Source organism: Ambystoma mexicanum, chromosome 7p (assembly GCF_040938575.1).
Source record: "Ambystoma mexicanum isolate Mex_15411 chromosome 7p, UKY_AmexF1_1, whole genome shotgun sequence".
Taxonomy (NCBI): domain Eukaryota; kingdom Metazoa; phylum Chordata; class Amphibia; order Caudata; family Ambystomatidae; genus Ambystoma; species Ambystoma mexicanum.
The window spans coordinates 904116961-904134317 of NC_090939.1; the positions used below are offsets into that span (position 1 = coordinate 904116961).

The following is a 17357-nucleotide window of genomic DNA, read 5'->3' on the forward strand; positions in this document are numbered from 1 at the left end:
AGGCAAACACAATGATGTAGTAGGATAACATTTATTTTCATAATTAAAACAGATGAAGACTTCTTCAACAGCTTCTGTTGAGCAAAGAAAAGATCTCTTAAAATGGTTGAGGAAACACCCTGGTCTTTGGATTGGGGGTGCTCAGGTTTCCTGAACCCACTTCTAAACAGTCCATTATAAAGGTCCTCCAAAACCAAAATGTAACAGGCTTGGCAGAGACTTAGGTTCTCTTCCAGTATGCAGAGACTGAGGTGGATCTTTCTCAAAATTGCCCTGTTCTCCCAAGCTTGAGGGAGGGGGCTGCAGAGTTCATTGTCTCGCATCTCATCCTGCCTCTTAAGTCTACCCTCGACTGAACTGGTCTGTACGAGCGCGATATAAATAAAATATCATTTCATTTCATCATTTAATTTGCCTGAACCTTCCTGGTCTCTCAGGCTGCTAGGACTGCCTAGTCTGCTGCCACCACCTTAGATCTTGCAACTCATCCTCCCTCTCTAGCTTTTCTCAGTCCTCCTCCCGAGATGGTATTGGTTCTCTCCTTTTCCAACCTCCTTGAAGCCTCCTCTCCAGATTCCTTTCTCCCTCCAAACTCCTCAATAATTCTCTATCGAGATGGCATAAATTCTCCCTCCAGGCTTCTTAATGCTCTCCCTCCAATCTCCTCAATAACTCTCTTTCCAGATGCCACTGTTGTTCCTTCCAGGATCCTCAATATGTTTCCTCCAGCTTCCTCAATAACTTGCTCTCCCAATGATAAAATTCCTCCACACTGTAACTTCCTCCCACCAGCCTCCAGCATTCTCATATCAATAGACTTCAACCTCCTCCAAACACGATCCTTCAGCTCCTTCTCAAAGACTTCACACTCTTGGACTAAGCAAACTGTCTTTTATAGTTGGTCTCTCGTCCCTTTTGCTTTTGCTTAGTGGTATAGCTTTCACCTGTCTAGTGTGGGCATTGTTGGGCCGGATTGGGCCCTGTCCTGTGATCATGTGGTGAAACAGTTGGTGGCCTGAACTTATATCAAAGCCTGTCCCCATCTTGGGCTTTTACGCTGCAAGGCCTCCTTCCCTCCTCTTTCAAGACCTGTTGACACTGCCTGCTTGGAACTGTGTCTCTCTGTTTCCTCAACTTGCAAATTAAAAGTCTGAAAAGGCTTTGGTAAGAAAGGCAAGCTGTTTGATTTGAATGTAAACATTTAATCGTCAAGAAATCTCTTTGCTAGGTGTGAGAAAACAGTCTTTGTTTTATCCATATGCGGACAACATGAATCAGATTACTTTCATTCTGCTTGTGTGTCCAGTGTATCTTGCGACTCCCACAGTCTGCTCTAGTGTGACTCAGGCAAAAATGTTTCCTTTGGTTGCAGTTCCGAAAAATGAAATGTATTTTTACACTTGCCAGTGACTTCCGACATTTGGGTTTGTGTGATATACTGCACCTTCCAGCCTTGCTGGGGCAATTAGGAGTTTTCATGAAATACTAGCTTTGTCACTAGTGGCTAGGTTCTGTAAGTGACAGTTGGATTGGTCAGACCAGAAAGAGAGAGCTGTAACTAGAAGTGTTGCCAGTGGTTGTACTTTGCTGTACTTACTGACTGCGGTACTATTTTTTTTTTTATTTTTTAATTTTATTGGTTTAAAAATCAAACCTTTAAAATATGACACAATTCAAAACAAAACATTTAACATCTTAATGTCGTTATCCCTCCTCTACTCATGCCCCTGAGATGTTCATCTCTTCTGCCTTACACAAGTAGTGTACGGACCTTTCTCCAAGGTGTTTATCTCATAGGTCAGTCCACACTTGTTATACTTTTGTTTTGACGAATCGGGGATCAGACACTTGAGTTTTTAGATAACCTCTCCTCGATTACAGCCAGGAAAGAGGTCAGGGGCATAATTAGTTTCCAATCCGATCCGTTCCACATTTTCTGCCACCACTCGTCCGCGTGCAGTGTTTGATAGTTTGCGTACCACTGTCCCAGATGAACAGATCTTTCATTTTTTAAAAAGTGACAAAATAACACCAGGTGTTTAAGGGATTCCGGCTCCTTAAGGCAGATACGACAAATGGGATTTGAATCAATGTCGTCTGCTCGAAGTCTAATGCGGTCCTTCGTCTTGAATGAATTCAGCCTGAATAACAAAAATAGTCTACGTGCCTTCGAGTTTGGAAAACGAATCATATAAGGCTGCAATACGTTGTAGCTTTGCTTCAGCGGGCGCATCTTTCATCGCGCTGGCAGCTTGGCGTTCACTACCTGTGTCAATCCAGTCAGCGCGCCAGATCTTCACTTTAGCTGCTGTCAGGTTTATGTGCAGGGCTTGTAAACTAATGTTGTTGATGGTTAATAAATCTTCACCTCGTTTTACCCATTGGGACAAAATGTCGGAGCCTCGACTGCACGCATTATGCAGGATCTTGAATTGTAGGATTCCCTCTTCAGTTTTGGATTTCCGGAACAACGATAGTTGGTTCCAGCAGACCCTCGCATGCAATGAGACAAGCGCAAGTTCGTACCTTATGCATGCAGTAGATATTCCTATTGGTAGGCTTAGAGCCTTCGTCCAGAACATATGTTCCAGTGATGCCCAATGTGTAGACGGACAACCAAAGGCATTTTCAGCGCCATATGTTAAAATCGGGACCACTTTCTGTTCGTAAAAATTTCTCAGTGGTCGCATTGAGAATCGCCCATATTTGTTAAGGATCACAAGAGCCTGACGTGCCAGCTGTACACATTTCCTCTTTGATTCAGTCACCCAAGGGTCATCACAAATACTGGAGTTCAAAATCATTCCTAGATATTTTACAGATTTTGATGTGCAAAGGACCACTTGCTCTAGTGACCACCTGTGTTTTGAGCACCTCTGGTTTTTGCGTGATCTTAGGTTCTCAAACACCAAAATTTCAGTTTTTGCAGGATTTAACTTCAAGTTGTTTGTATTCACATATCCTTGAACCGCGTCTAGTTTGCGTTGGAGGCCGATCGGAGTTTGATCTAGAATTACTAGATCGTCGGCATACAACAACCAACTTATCGGCGTTGAGTTGAGTTTTGGAGGGAAGGCTCTCACAGATTCGATTGCTTCTCCAATGTCGAAGATAAAAAGGCTGAAGATTGCAGCTGCCAGCGGGCATCCCTGTTTCACTCCCTTGAGAGTTTTAATTTTAGCGGATAGGGAGCCTAAATGATCAAGCCGAATTGAAATTGAGGTGTCTGTATGAAGCTCTTTGATTGCCGCAAGTAGATCTTCTGGACACCCCACCCTTCCAGTTTAACCCATAGCGCTTCGCGATCTATCATATCGAAGGCCATGGAAAAGTCAACAAAAGCTGCATACACCTTTGTGTTTGTGCGCAGGGCTTCCATTTTTAGCAGGTTTAAGATTAGCAGGTTCAGGCAGCAACCCACCATTTTCACAAAACCTGCCTGTCTTTCGTCCACTTTTTTCGCTGTTTGTGCCCAATTAATTAATTTGATTTGCACCAAAGATGCGTAAAGCTTGCCTAGGACGTCAAGGAGGGCCACTGGTCTGTCATTTTTCAGTGACGCTCTGTTCCCTTTCTTGAATATGGGCACTATTATCCCTGACTTCCATGATGTCGGTACTTGCTTTTGCGAGTTTATTCTTGCAAAGAGATCGAAGCACAAATCAGCCCACAGGTCTGGGAACTGTTTAATCATAAAGTTCGATAGGCCATCAGGACCCGGGGCCCTAGAGTTTTTCGTTCTCATTATTGCATCTCGTATTTCGTCTCTTGAGAAGTTTAAGTTCCAATCTGATTCGATAGGTGAGTGTGCATGCGGGACAAGGGACTTATGGTATAGCGCAGTGAAGTGCTGGACCCATTCAGCTTCCGTCACCTGACTTATAGGTAATGCCTCTTGTGGTGATTCCCAAATTTCACCACTATTCTTATTGGAAAGAATCTTCAACATTGCCTCTGCATCATTTTGATGTAATATAAACTGGTAACTTTTAATCCAGTTTTTGTAGTGTTGTTTTGTTACTTTGTTTCGTTGCATTCTTTCTTCTTTTGGACCTAGATTATTTTTCCGAATTTCGGCTCGCATGGCTCTTTTGCGTTGCATCACCGTTAGATCAAAGGAGTGTTTTTTTCTTGAATGATCTGTTTTTCATTCCGTTATTTGTGCTTTTAAATTGCGCCAATATGGGAGCATACTCAATCTCTAAAGGTATCTGCTTAAATTGGGAGCATATGGTGGCCACTTCGTGTTCTTCGAGTCTTATTCGTAGGTGATTCGATTCTGCTGAGATTTTTGAGCCCCATTTTTTACTCAGGGCACCTTTTGTGTCGTAAAATTTTACTACCAGCATTTCGTGGTCGCTGTTTATCATAGCCCGAACATTCAAAGATTTTGTTCTCATGTGCACACTGTCAGAGACAAAAATGTAGTCGATGGTTGAACTACAGAGCTCACGCTGCCACGTGGCCCTTGGTGGAATGTCACCTTGGGTACAGCCGTTTAACATAGACAAACCTCTTACAGACATTTCATCTGTCCAGGTTTGAGCAAGGCGACCTTTAGTGACGCTCTGGGGTTTAAAAAAATCGATATTTAGATCACCACAGACTATCATGCCTGTTCCTGATGATTCAAGCAAATTGTCAATTATGGAGGAAACTTGGTCGATAAAGGAGTAGGACCCGGCGGCTTGATGATTCCAGTATACATTAAGTATGTGGAATACATCAGAAGGTGATGGCTTCTCTGTGAGCTTTCTTATTTCACATACTTGAATGTAGGGCGTATAATTTTTTAGAGGTTATCAAGCGGTAACCTGAAGACCGTTTGATCAGTGTTAACAGCCCTGCTATCGGGCACCCCTTGTCCGCTTTAGTAGCAGGGTTCAAAGCACATTCAAATTCGGAGATCAACGGCAGTTCAAGCAGCCAAGTTTCTTGCAAGCATATGAGATGTAAATCTTGGGCCCATGCGTTATTTAACAAGTGGACAAAACCACGTGTGTTCCAGGAGGCAAGCAGACATTCGTGGGCCATGTTGGTCTTTGAGCATTAGCTGTGTTGTTTACTATTTAAGGCTGATGCCAGCCAGTTCCATTCCTGTGTTACTTCATTGCCTCGTGTGCCGTTTAGTGCAGTTTTAACCGGGATGACCTCTGATGCTCCGTTATTTAAATTTTATCCATCGTGCTTGTTCCGACTTCCTCGACAAGCTTCATGGGCTCAGAGTTCTGGTAAATATGCGCAGTGATGCCTTATGTTGATTGACTTGTCTTGTCACCAATGGCTCGACTGAGCCAGGCCGAGTGCTTTTGTGCATTGAGAATGTTCCAAAGACGAAGATGTTTCTGAACGTAAGGGCCGAGAGGCACATAGTCCCGCAGTCTTGAATGGAATATTGCGTGTGTCTGGTTCTAGCAATTTATAGGTATCAAAGCCCAACGATAACAGATCTTCATCAGCCTCTAAAATAACATTTGCAATTATGTGAGAATTTATGTGCAAAATCACTGTCTGTTTGCCGCTCGTCCGGAAATTCAACCGTTTTCAGGTCTTTCGAATCAAGTGAGCGCAACCGAGGTATATGATGAAGTAATCTCAAAACGTTTGATCTGTTCAAAATTAGTTTGTCACCACCTACCAACCTCTCCAGCATTATTTTAATCAAGCTAGGCACTTCGTTCGAACCCCTTTTTTCATAACGGTTCTCTTTCTTCTGATTGTTTGTTTTAGACTGTACAACATAGCTATTGCCGATTTTTGGTAGTGGTAATTGTGGAACAGTCAGGGCAGGCATCCCAGACCCTTCAATTCTTTTTGAGTGGTTCTCTCCATTTACTACTTGATGGTTGCCTTCGTCGAGATCTAACTTTATCTTCCTGTTGTTCAGCCTCTGCCTTTCCCATTTTGCTTGAAGTGTCATGAACTCTGGGCTCCTAGGTACAAAATCTGATTCTTCTATTTCTCTGACCAGGGGCACTAGCTCGCATCTGCTCTGGTTAATGTCTCATATTGATATCGAGGAATTGCTCTTGCTCACTTCGATTGTTGCTCTTTTTACCATTTGTGTTTCTTTTTCAGCTTTCTTGGGAGCATTGGACGTTTTTCGAGGCCGGAAGCACTGACAGGCTTTTTTGTGAGCGTAGGTCAACACACAGTATTTCCATACTGGCTACACATTCTGTCTCAGGATCTTCATACGTTGATAAGTCTATTAACTCTTTGTCAATTGCCAAATCTTCCTCGCAAGGCAATATTTCAGTAGATGTCTTCACGTTTTCTGTTGTTAACGGTTGGTCCAATGTTTTATCCTTAATTGTGTCTGCTAGTTTCAGGCTTGAGGTGATTGCTTTGTCAACCAATTGGAACATATTCAGATTACGTAAAAATTTCCGTGCTCCTTTTTGCTGTTTTTTTTTATGAGCAGGTAAGTTCTTTTGCTTTTTCACCATCCGTGGAGGAGTTTTTTTTGTAATCTTGTTTACTTTGGCCTGATTTTGTGAGTCTTGGTTTCCAAAAATGGGAAATATCCCAGCCGGAGTCTCGGATGCTGCGGGGTTATCTCTCGTTTCGCCCACCTGAACCCCCTCTTTCCCAGGAGGCATTGAGTCGGATGCTTTTTGTGAGTCTGATAGGGCCTGATTTGCAGCATTTCTAGCTTGATGGAAGGCCGTGTTAAATGATATGTCCAGGGGGTTAGAGAGCCCAACATTTCCGCACTGTGGTGTGTTACAGATGCTGGATTTCTCTAACGGAGTTTCGGACGACGGTGGTACAGCATTGCGCCCTGGTAGCTCAGGTGCATTGTCTTCAAATAACAGACTTTCTGAAGATGGAACAGTCAAGTGCTGAGATTGAGTCGGATGAACTTGGAAGGCCATCTTCATTGCACCCTGGACGGCATTAGAAGCAACTTTAGCGCAACAATGTGCCTCCGGCATCCTTGTCACGCTCGAGTCGCTAGCGCAACTATGGATATCTCCTTTTTGAACGATCAGAAATTTCCGAAAAAGAGACAAAGCTTCTTTTGCGACCTCTGCGAACAGTTTTTTGTCAAATGTGTCGTTCTGTTTCACATTATTTAAGGAGTTTATTCCTACCAATATCTTTTGAGTTAGCTCCTCTTGTTTAGCCTTTTGGGCACAGTGTGATTCTTCCAGATGTAACACTTTTGAGTTCATCATGGTCAATAGAGTTGTAACGTCTTTCACATTTTCATTTAAAGATTCGTACAACTTAGTGAAAGGTGTTAGCGAAATGGCCATTGCAGATGTTAAAGCTATTAAAAGTTCATTTGCTGGTACATGAGCACAGGGGGCTCCACTACTCTTACTTCGTCGCTCTTGATAAGGCCGGGGTACCCGTCTATGCCACGTCCTTTCTCGACGGATTTTAGGAAAAGGACGTTCAATTAACGACGAGTCTCTTGTGGGAGTCAGTTAATGGGTCTTCACTAGATGTAGCCTTGTTTTCCAGGCTTTGGGGTCTCTTCCGAGATGTTGATACTGGCAATCTTTTCTGGGAGTCTGCTACATTAGTGTGATGTGACGATGTTGTCTCATCTGAGGATACAGAAGTAGCTCCCTTAGGTCTTTTATAATTGCCGGATCCCCATATGTCGCTGTTTACATTTGTAATGTTAACACAATTCCTTTTCAGGGGTGCTTTAGATATTGCATCCTGCACGGGGTAGATGTCACAGTCTGTTTAAATGAGTGGGATTTGTTTAGATTAATCAATTTTTGAAGCACTGTAGAGACCACTTCCAAAGAGTTTCTTTTGTCACAGGTAGGAGGACCTACATTATTGCCCCTCTGTTCACTACCTAAATATGGATCACACAGCAAATCATCCGCGTGCACCGTTGTTGGCGCTTCATCCACGTTCAGCAGTGATGATATTAAGAGGGGGATAGGCTCAGCAGCATTTGTCATTTTCTTTAGGGAAGGAACATCACTTTGAATTATTGAGCCTACCTCGTAATTAGTTTCAGGAACATCAGTACGATTCACTGCACTCTTGGGATGCCATATCTCTGTGAGAGCAGCCGCGGCAGGGCAGACGCGGCAGCCCTCTGCCGAGTCCAACAGGCGCTGTGTTGCCTCTGCGTCGCCGGCCACGGCGTCGCATCCTCCTACTGCTTTCGCTTTCTGCGACTGGTTCCGCCCCTCAGCGTCAGTGAGGGCGTCCTCCACCTCATACAACAACGCTGCCTCTCCGACCTCCCGCGGCACACCACTCGCCGGCCCTGAGCGGCCGGAAGCTCGCACATCACCGGCTGTCTCCATGGAGGGACGGAGCTCGCCCACCCCTGCTGGTAAGTCCTGAACCACAATGAGCGAAATATCGCCCGTAGCGCTCTGACAACTTGCATTATTTGACATGTGCCGACATATGACTTCAGCTTGTTTAGGGCTACTTAACACGGACGTAGGGTGGATTTTTCCACAGGGGTCGGAATTTGGGCGAGCACCCTCATAAGGTGTAATCCCACAAACTTCGTGTGGCAGGGGATGAAATACAATGTCTTGGATCGGAATATCATGGTCCGTAATGTGATCCATATTTTCCGATGCAGATTGGCAGGAAAGTATTGGCTCACCTGTTTGTTGCGTGCACCTTTCACTGGCAGCTCATCTTGGAATGCCATGCGTTTAACTTGCGCTCGCGTCCTTAGGGATGTGGATAAGTTCAATGGATACATCATCAGCGCTGCGCCACTCGCCAAACAGTGGATTCCTCAGCCCTTAGACCTTAGGGCTTAACGCCGCAAGGGCGGGGGAGGCGGCCTTTTGTGTCTGGTGACCCAGTCAGGTGACTTGGTCAGGTGGTAGGAATGTTAAAGCCACAGGCACAACACAGGCACACGCACCTCCTTCTCCTTTCTTCCTTTCTTCAGTTCTCCAGCAGGATGAGTCACTCGCCACAGCCAAACAGTGGATTCCTCAGCCCTTAGACCTCAGGGCTTAACGCCGCAAGGGCGGGGGAGGCGGCCTTTTGTGTCTGGTGACCCAGTCAGGTGACTTGGTCAGGTGGTAGGAATGTTAAAGCCACAGGCACAACACAGGCACACGCACCTCCTTCTCCTTTCTTCCTTTCTTCAGTTCTCCAGCAGGATGAGTCACTCGCCACAGCCAAACAGTGGATTCCTCAGCCCTTAGACCTCAGGGCTTAACCTGCGGTACTGTGCTATGCTTTGCTGAACGAACATGAATAAACAGCCTTACATCGCAAACACATAACAGGCTTAGCAGAGTCTGAAGTTTCCTTCCCGTAGGCAGAGACAGTGGTATATTTCTTAACACTGGCCCCCTCTTTCATGGTTTCATGGATGGGGTTAGAGAGCTCAATGTCTGTGCCCCCCCCCACCTCTCCTTGATCTAGGGTCCTGCTCCCACAGCACACTCCCCTCCCATGGCTATCATGGTCATAGCCTCCCTGTCCTTTGGTGAGATTGCACTGGCTTGTACATCCTCCCAACTCTGAGGTCTACCATGGACCAACCATGTCTGCCGGAACTTCCTTTGTCTCTTCGGCTATTAGGGTTGCCTGCTCTCCTTCCAGCTCCTCAGGTCTTCCAACTCAATCATCTAGCTTTTTCTTTGCCGTCCTCCTCACATGGTATTGGTTCTCTCCTTCCCCAGCCACCTCCAGATTAGTCTTGCCATCCATCCTCCTCAATATTTCTCAATATTTCCTTGCAGCCTTCTCAAAATTCAACCTCAATGAATCTCTATGCAGATGTTAACAATTTTCCACCATTGTAACTTCCAACCTCCAGCTCTTTCCTCCCAGTCCTCCTCTAAAAATATCTCCAGCTACCCAATCTCTTCAAGCTCCTTCTCTAGCTCCTGACATTTTTGGACTGAACAAGCTGGTTTTCATAGTTCGGTTTCTCTACCCTCTGGGGGTGCTTATGACTATGGTTTGCAAATACATAGTTTGGTCTGGTCTGTGATTTGGCCAGGTGCTTGTGGTCAGTTGTGCTGAAAAGGGGTAGGCTTGAGCTTCTATCAAGGCCTGACACTCTTTTGGATTTTAAACTGATCTGGACATATGAGATCACCTTCCCTCCACTTTGTAGTCTGGCTAACAGTGCCTGCTTTGAAGTGTGTCCCTCTGTTTTCCTGGCATGCAAATTCAAAGTTAGAATAGCCTCTGATATGAAGGGAAATTGTTCAGTCTCAATGCAACCTTTTTGTCTCTGGCAAATGGTAACTTGTCATCACTGCACTTCTAGCAGGAGAACAGTGTTTTCCCCTGGCGCAATGAGGATTAGCTTTCTTTCATTTCGCGCACATGTTGAGTGCAACTTTGGATCCACGGGATGCGCAAGATCTGTTCTAGTGTGATTTAGACTTTGGCAGCTGTTCTGAAGAAAGAAATATATTTCTACACTTGTCATTGAATTCACAATGCTGTACATCTGTTCCCTTAAAGGGAAGGGCCTTAAGGCCTACACTGGGTGTTGGGGTCTGAGATGGGAGCTTAAGTCCCCTCTAGAAGTACTAATATTAGGAACAGAGGTATCCACAAGGAGTTTGGCTCTGGCCCTCAGTCTACAGTAGTAATTGGTGTGGGTGGGTGTGCGTCTTTGACTGAACCCTGCCTTGGTGCAGGGACCCAGCAATGGTGGTCGGCGAAGCACCCGTATACCTCCTCTGGGCTGAGCATCCATTAGCTCGAGATGGCGCCCAGGCCCTTTGACAAGCAACCTCCGTTGGTCCCAAAGGTTGGGCAGAGGACTTCGCCACACACCCTGTTTTGTCAATTTTTATTTTCACATTTAGGTGCCTTCAAGCACCTATTTAAGTACTAAGGATGTGGCATTGTACTTGTGCATGTTTCTGTGACACAGCACAACATTCCACAGCACCTATGTCTGCGCTATGAAGTAAAACTCCACCTATTTCAGAAAGCATATCAATTTGTGGTCTTGTATGGATCCTGAATTTGGAAAGTCATACTGTAGGTTACATTTCTCCCGTTCAATTTAATACACTTTGAAGCAGCCTTTAGGAAGAGTAAATACTAGACAAACAAAATAATTAAACACATTTGAAATGCATGATTTTCAATTGTATGTTCTCACATTAACAATTAATATAATTTCTGTAGTCCACGCCATATCAAACAAAGTATAAAATAACTCAGACTATGAAACATGAACCTACTACAAAGTTTGACATCCCTGTACCAGACAGGAATACATATTGCATTTATATTAACGGAAGGATTTCAACATTGTATAAGGTTAAAAAAATATATTAGTAAACAATCACGCAGTTAATGTTTTCTTTAGTTTTGCTACATACATTGGTCCCCAAGGTTTATCCAGGGTGGGAGTTACCAACAGTCCATGCTGAGTGCCAGCAGCAAGACAAAACTCATGTGAAACTTTACTGACTATTTCACTTAGGTCAACAGGCAGAATGTTGTCGAAGGTGTCCAGGATTTTGGCTAGAACATCACAGTTTTCTGCTTTTGAGAGTGTGCAAGTGGAGTAGACAAGTGATCCCCCTGGTCGCAGAGACTTAATAGCTGAGCTGTAAGAAAGTAGACAACCAAATACAAATTTAGATGCATTCAAACTGAATCTGAGGTAGGCAACAAATGATAAAAGGCAAACAAGATACAAATCATAGATGGGTAGTTATGATCTATAGGAATAGATTCCACAGAAGTTTTAAGTGATATCTGATAGGCAACAAGGGCAAAGCTTGAGGTGTGTGCCATGTCACTCGAACTCCAAGGTGAATTATACACCATAGTTGAAAGCTCCCCATCTCCAATTGTTTATTATGCATGCCTCGCCATCCCTTTTCCACCTTCTCTGATGTCCTCATGGATTCGCGTTTTAGGTGATCAAGAGGGAGGCCATGTGGAGGAGGTTCAGATTAATGCAGCCAGGGCACTCTGCTTTCTCAGCTTTCCCTGGCTCATTTGAGACCGGAAGGAGGCAGAGAAAATGCTGAAAACCCCAGTTATATCATTACAGAAGTTGATTCTGAATTCCATAATCCTTCACTGTGATGCCACAGTTGGTAGATATGGCATTTTGAATAGGAAATAGTTGCGAATGGGAGCCATACACAACATATGATTTCAATGGCATCTGCACAATCCCCAAAATAAAAACGATTTTTGAGGAAGGTCCTCTAAAGGAAACTTTAAACTGCTTTAAGGTGACCGTCAAAAGAGATACTTTTGAGGTTTGACTAGGGTTCCAAATTCAAGTTGCAAGCTATTAGCCAGCCATAAAAAAGTCACTTGCCAACTTACTCCTATACATACACACAGCACAATAATTCTTACTCGCCAAGAGTTAAATATCACTAGCCAATGGTTAGTGGCAAGTGCACATTTTGTGCCATGGTTAATTGGATTAAATTATAGTTCATACAAAATAACACAAATGTGTCTAAAACTAACCCTGCATTCAGAAATGTTAAGTGAAATAAAGAGAGATCAGAAATTTTAGCATTGTGAGCACCAATAGGTTGGATAACAATAAACCTATTGGTGTATGGTGTCAAGATACTCTATCAGGAGATAAGGCAGTCATAATTTTCCAAACTTGCGATGTCGCAGTATGTGCACAAAATTTAAAGCACAGAAGCAAAGTGTCGTGTAAAAGTGTAGCTCTTTAATTTTAGGATCAATAATGGGTGGCTTTGGTGACATAAAGCTTGTGAATGGTGAACAATGACTTAAACATGATTCATTTGGTGAGAGGGAAGCCAGTGCATGAAAGCCAGAGGTGGGTGTGATAAATCCAATGGAGTCATCATGGATTCCCCGGCGGTGACCTCCTCCTATGTGGCCAGGGTACGGCAGCCGCTACCTGATCCTGACCCCGGGGCGGTTTTATAAGGGAGGATCAAATGCGAGGAGACAACTACCGAGAGATGTTTTGACTTCATTGGCCAAGACGTGGTTATCCCCCCTTTCCCATGAAAAATACCCTCTGATACCAGAGTTCTTAATGGCATGTTGTCATTCTGGTCAGGTCCTCAACTTTGGCTACACCCACAACCCACACATATCACCTTTTGTCTCTAATGTGCCTTTATGTAATAACCATGAGAAAAACCATTTAAGAGTTAAAAGTCCAATGACATCCATGGACACGAACTCCCAAAATCACTCAGGTACTGAGATGAGGAGGAGAATGAGGGGGTTTGTCCAAGGGATGGGTGCTCGAAGTACAACATGCCGGCTAGTTGATTTTCCAGGCCTTCAGTGTGCGGGACATTTAAAGATGGTAACTGCAATGTCAAGTCGAGCAGTGCAAGAGGAAATGTTGGCACCCATGCTGAGGCTTACGAATGTGAGGCACACCGATGGAGCTGGCGAAATGGAGAAGACTGCTGGGACAGGAGAAGAAGCGCCACGTGTGAGCAAGAAGGTTCGTGGAGATGCTGGTAGCCACACAGGAGCTCCTGGAGGTTAGACTGCTCGATGCAACAGTGTTCTTCAGCCCAGGCCGAGAAAGAAAATTGGCGTGTGACCGTGGAGGCACGCAGGACGCTGGAAGAACGTCTGCATATTCCAAAGTGGAAAGCGGGTGAAGGAATCACAATGCAGAGGCACGAGCAGCCTCAGAGAGGCGCGAGCAGCATCAGAGACGCTGGAAGGAACCAGTGAGTCTGCTCAAAGTAACTGGGGATCCCAAAGTTTTCCGACAAGCGCGCCAACAAGTGTTTGAAGGGTACGAGATTACTGATGCAGAAAATACACAAAGTTTTGTTTAAATGCAGCCACGGCAAAGTACACATTTAGCACCCAATAAGAAGGCAAAGTTCAAAGGCCAAGTTTGTTTGAATGCAGACAAGAAAAGTATGAATTCAACACCCAATAAGAAGAATGTTTGAATGCAGACAAGACAAAGTATGACGGCAAACCCCAATCAAGTAAAGATGCATGAGATGCCAATGTGTGGAGACGTTTCAGTAAATGTTACCATATACAGATATACCAAGTACCTCACAGTGTATGCTGTTGTGGTATACCCAAAGAACTGCGATAATCAAAGAATTCTGAAACGCATAAAGAAGTCCTTGCAGGAAAGTACACCAAGCAGACAAAATTGTATAACGATTCCTGGCATTAGATTCAAGTACACCAGGTGATCTGAGAAACCATAAGGAAAGTGCTGGCAGGCGAGTACACCAGGCAGCTGAAATTGCATGAAGATTCCTGGCAAGGGAGTTTACGAGGTGATCTGCAAAGTTATCAGATATACTACAGAAAGACTGTTACAGAACTTATTTTTTAAACAGGAACTTTGTGAGTCTAGTGAAGACAACAATGAACTATTAGCTAAAGAGACATTTTTGCCATCCTATATAAGAATCAGGGGAAGGTGACCAACCTCTGGATCCAAGGGTGTTTACCTTGGAGAACATTTTCGTTAGAATCATCGTTATACTTTTGGTTTTGAAAATGTTTTAAACAAACCCAAGGTGGGAACCTCATAAGCCACTGGCACCTTGAGGTAAGCCCATATAATGAAACAAAAAAATGGTGCCAGGGTAGCAGGAGAAACTGATGAGAGCAAGGCAGGAAGTTATAAGTATTAAATCATTATTTGTATTTTGTTCTGATTTGAGTATAAAAAAAATCATTGAACATTTTTAATGAATTCTTATTAAAAATCATCCTATCGTCATGCATTCATTCATTCATTCAGACTATTATAGTTCCTAAAGCATTTCTTATTTTAAGATAAAATTCCAATTCATTTCAACATATATTTCTAACAATAGTTCACTCCAAACAAAATATCGACTATCGGTGCCCAAACATATAGATCTTCTTTAGAAAATGGGCTTCCCAGTTGGCAAATAGTTTTGACTTGACAGATTGTGCGTGTCTTCATCAGGATAGGTGAACATTAATAAAGTTCTAAAAACAAACAAATAACATACAGTTAAAAACCTGTTAAAAAACCAAATTCCTGTCTCTTCTCACTCAGTTTATCCAGCAATATTTTAGGTCAAAACGAGGGGAGGGACCTGTTATGGTCCACCTCTTGCCCAAAAGTTAAGCCATTTATGCAGACCCTCTATATGCATTCAGTCCTCATACGCAAGATATATTAGACAAGCAAATGCCCAAGAAACTATAGCATGCCTAATTGTATTGTTTCTCTGGTCCATTCAGACCCCTTAGTAATTTTAGGATCAATGGTTAAACAAAATAGACAAAATATCGGGTTCAAACATAATTTCCCTATTGTTTTTCACTAGCAATTAGTGCCATAGCTCCACCTACAATCTAACACCCTACCCAAGCCGTGATTCAGCCCCATTATAATCTGGATCCTACTTGCAAACCCCAAATGGTTTGCCTTGAGGCTTAGGACCCAATGGTCTCTGGAGGTGATCTGTAGTAATAGATCCCCAGATTCCATCTAATATAGAAAATAAAACATAAAATGAATTCCAAGTCAAGGACTCTGATGTACATAAGGAGCGAATGTCAATCTAAAAGAGTCAAAAAGATAGAAGCAATACCTTCAATCCGAAAGCTTTTCTTTCCAAATGTAAACTGTGTTCCAGAAGTGTTTACAACAATGTTTCTCTAAAAAGAGGGAAACGCAGAACGATTGTATTGTAGATCAGTACTCAGGGCTTAACAAAATATCATAACGTGAAGCGAAGCTACCAAAGCTAAATGAATCAAAGAAACAAATGCAATACCTTCAATCCGAAGGCTTTTGTTTCCATATGTAAACTGTGTTTCACAAATGTTTACAACAATATTTCTCTAAAAAAAGAGGGAAAAACAGATCGATTATATTATAGTGTAGATCAGTACCCCAGACTAAACACGATACCATAGCGTGGCAAAAGGAAAGGTGTTCATCTCACCTAACTGAGTATCCACTCATTATGACAGCCGCTTCCTATGTGCTGTGGTGCAATGGGGAAGAGAAAGCAGTTTTCTATTTTCAAAGCCGTTGCCGAGACTTGCTCCTTTTAAGTCTGAAAATGCAAAGTAGAGTGTGCAAGAATCCTTCCCTTTGCCAGACAGAGTATCTAAAAGGCATATCAACGAGGCAGGCTTCATACCTCTATCCCAGCCCGAATCCCGAATTAAACACGGAAGAGGTTGGCGTCCAGATGGCAGGTACCAAAGAATAAAACAGAAGTCCATCTTTTATTGCGGCCGTCGCGTACGTAGACACAAACAAAGGACAAAGACAACGATCGAATCCTATGTAAAACATGACGTGAGGAGTCCGAGAGTTGAAATTAAAGAAGGACTATCTCTGCGAAATACTCATTCAGAATAGTAGAATGGTTAACATTCTAATACACAGCTACGTGCTTCAAAACAGAGTAGAACTTGCGTGGGGACATCCAAAATGGCATGCCTCAGGGCACGAAAGAGGACAACACAAGCAAAAGAACAATAATCAAAAAGAACAAGAAAGAGATAAAATAACCTTGTGATCGAAATGAGAAAAATAAAACTTAATGATCACAACTATATCCATATAATGCAAATCATAAGAATCTTCAAAGTCGCTATAAATTACTTTTTAGAGCAGAATCACAGTCCAGACGATTTAAAATGGTGGGCTTTAGAAAAAGTCTTCGGCACGGATGCTGCCAACACTGCGGCACGTTTGTCCCAAAAGGAACAGTGCTGGATATTTCACACTAAAAGTTTGAGTAGGGCTTGAATCATTAAGAGGAATGGAACTGAGTCCCTATTTCTTGATGTGTTCTTTTCAGTTGCTTCTCTTTTCGACCTTTCCCTTTTGCAGCATTCACCAACGGGGCAACACGTTATATTTAATTTATAGCGACTTTGAAGATTCTTGATTTGCATTATATAGATATAGTCGTGGTCATTAAGTTTTATTTTTCTCATTTCGAGCACAAGGATATTTTATCTTTTTCTTGTTCTTTTTGATTATTGTTCTTTTGCTCGTGTTGTCCTCTTTCGTGCCTTGAGGCATGCCATTTTGGTTGTCCCCGCGCAAGTCTACTCTGTTTTGAAGCACGTAGCTGTGTATTAGAATGTTAACCATTCTACTATTCTGAATTAGTATTTCGCGGAGATAGTCCTTCTTTAATTTCAATTCTCGGACTCTTCACGTCATGTTTTACATAGGATTTGATCATTGGCTTTGTCCTTTGTTTGTGTCTAAGTACGCAACGGCCGCAATAAAATATGGACTTCCGTTTTATTCTTTGGTCCCTGCCATCTGGACGCCAACCTCTTCCGTGTTTAATTCGGGATTCAGGCTGGGATAGAGGTATGAAGCCTGCCTCGTTGGTATGCCTTTTTGTATACTCTGTCTGGCAAAGGGAGGGATTCTTGCTCACTCTACTTTGCATTTTCAG

General features: G+C 43.2%; 1 protein-coding gene across 1 annotated transcript in view; it reads right to left on the bottom strand.

Annotated features, from left to right (window-relative positions):
• Positions 1 to 15: 15 nt before the first annotated feature.
• NSUN3 (NOP2/Sun RNA methyltransferase 3) overlaps positions 16 to 17357 on the bottom strand; it is a 358318-nt gene continuing 340976 nt past the window's right edge. The window contains exon 7 of the mRNA XM_069637189.1: positions 16 to 11543. Within this exon, the coding sequence (XP_069493290.1) occupies positions 11276 to 11543 (268 nt within the window). The 3' untranslated portion in view covers positions 16 to 11275. The remainder of the gene's footprint in view (positions 11544 to 17357) is intronic.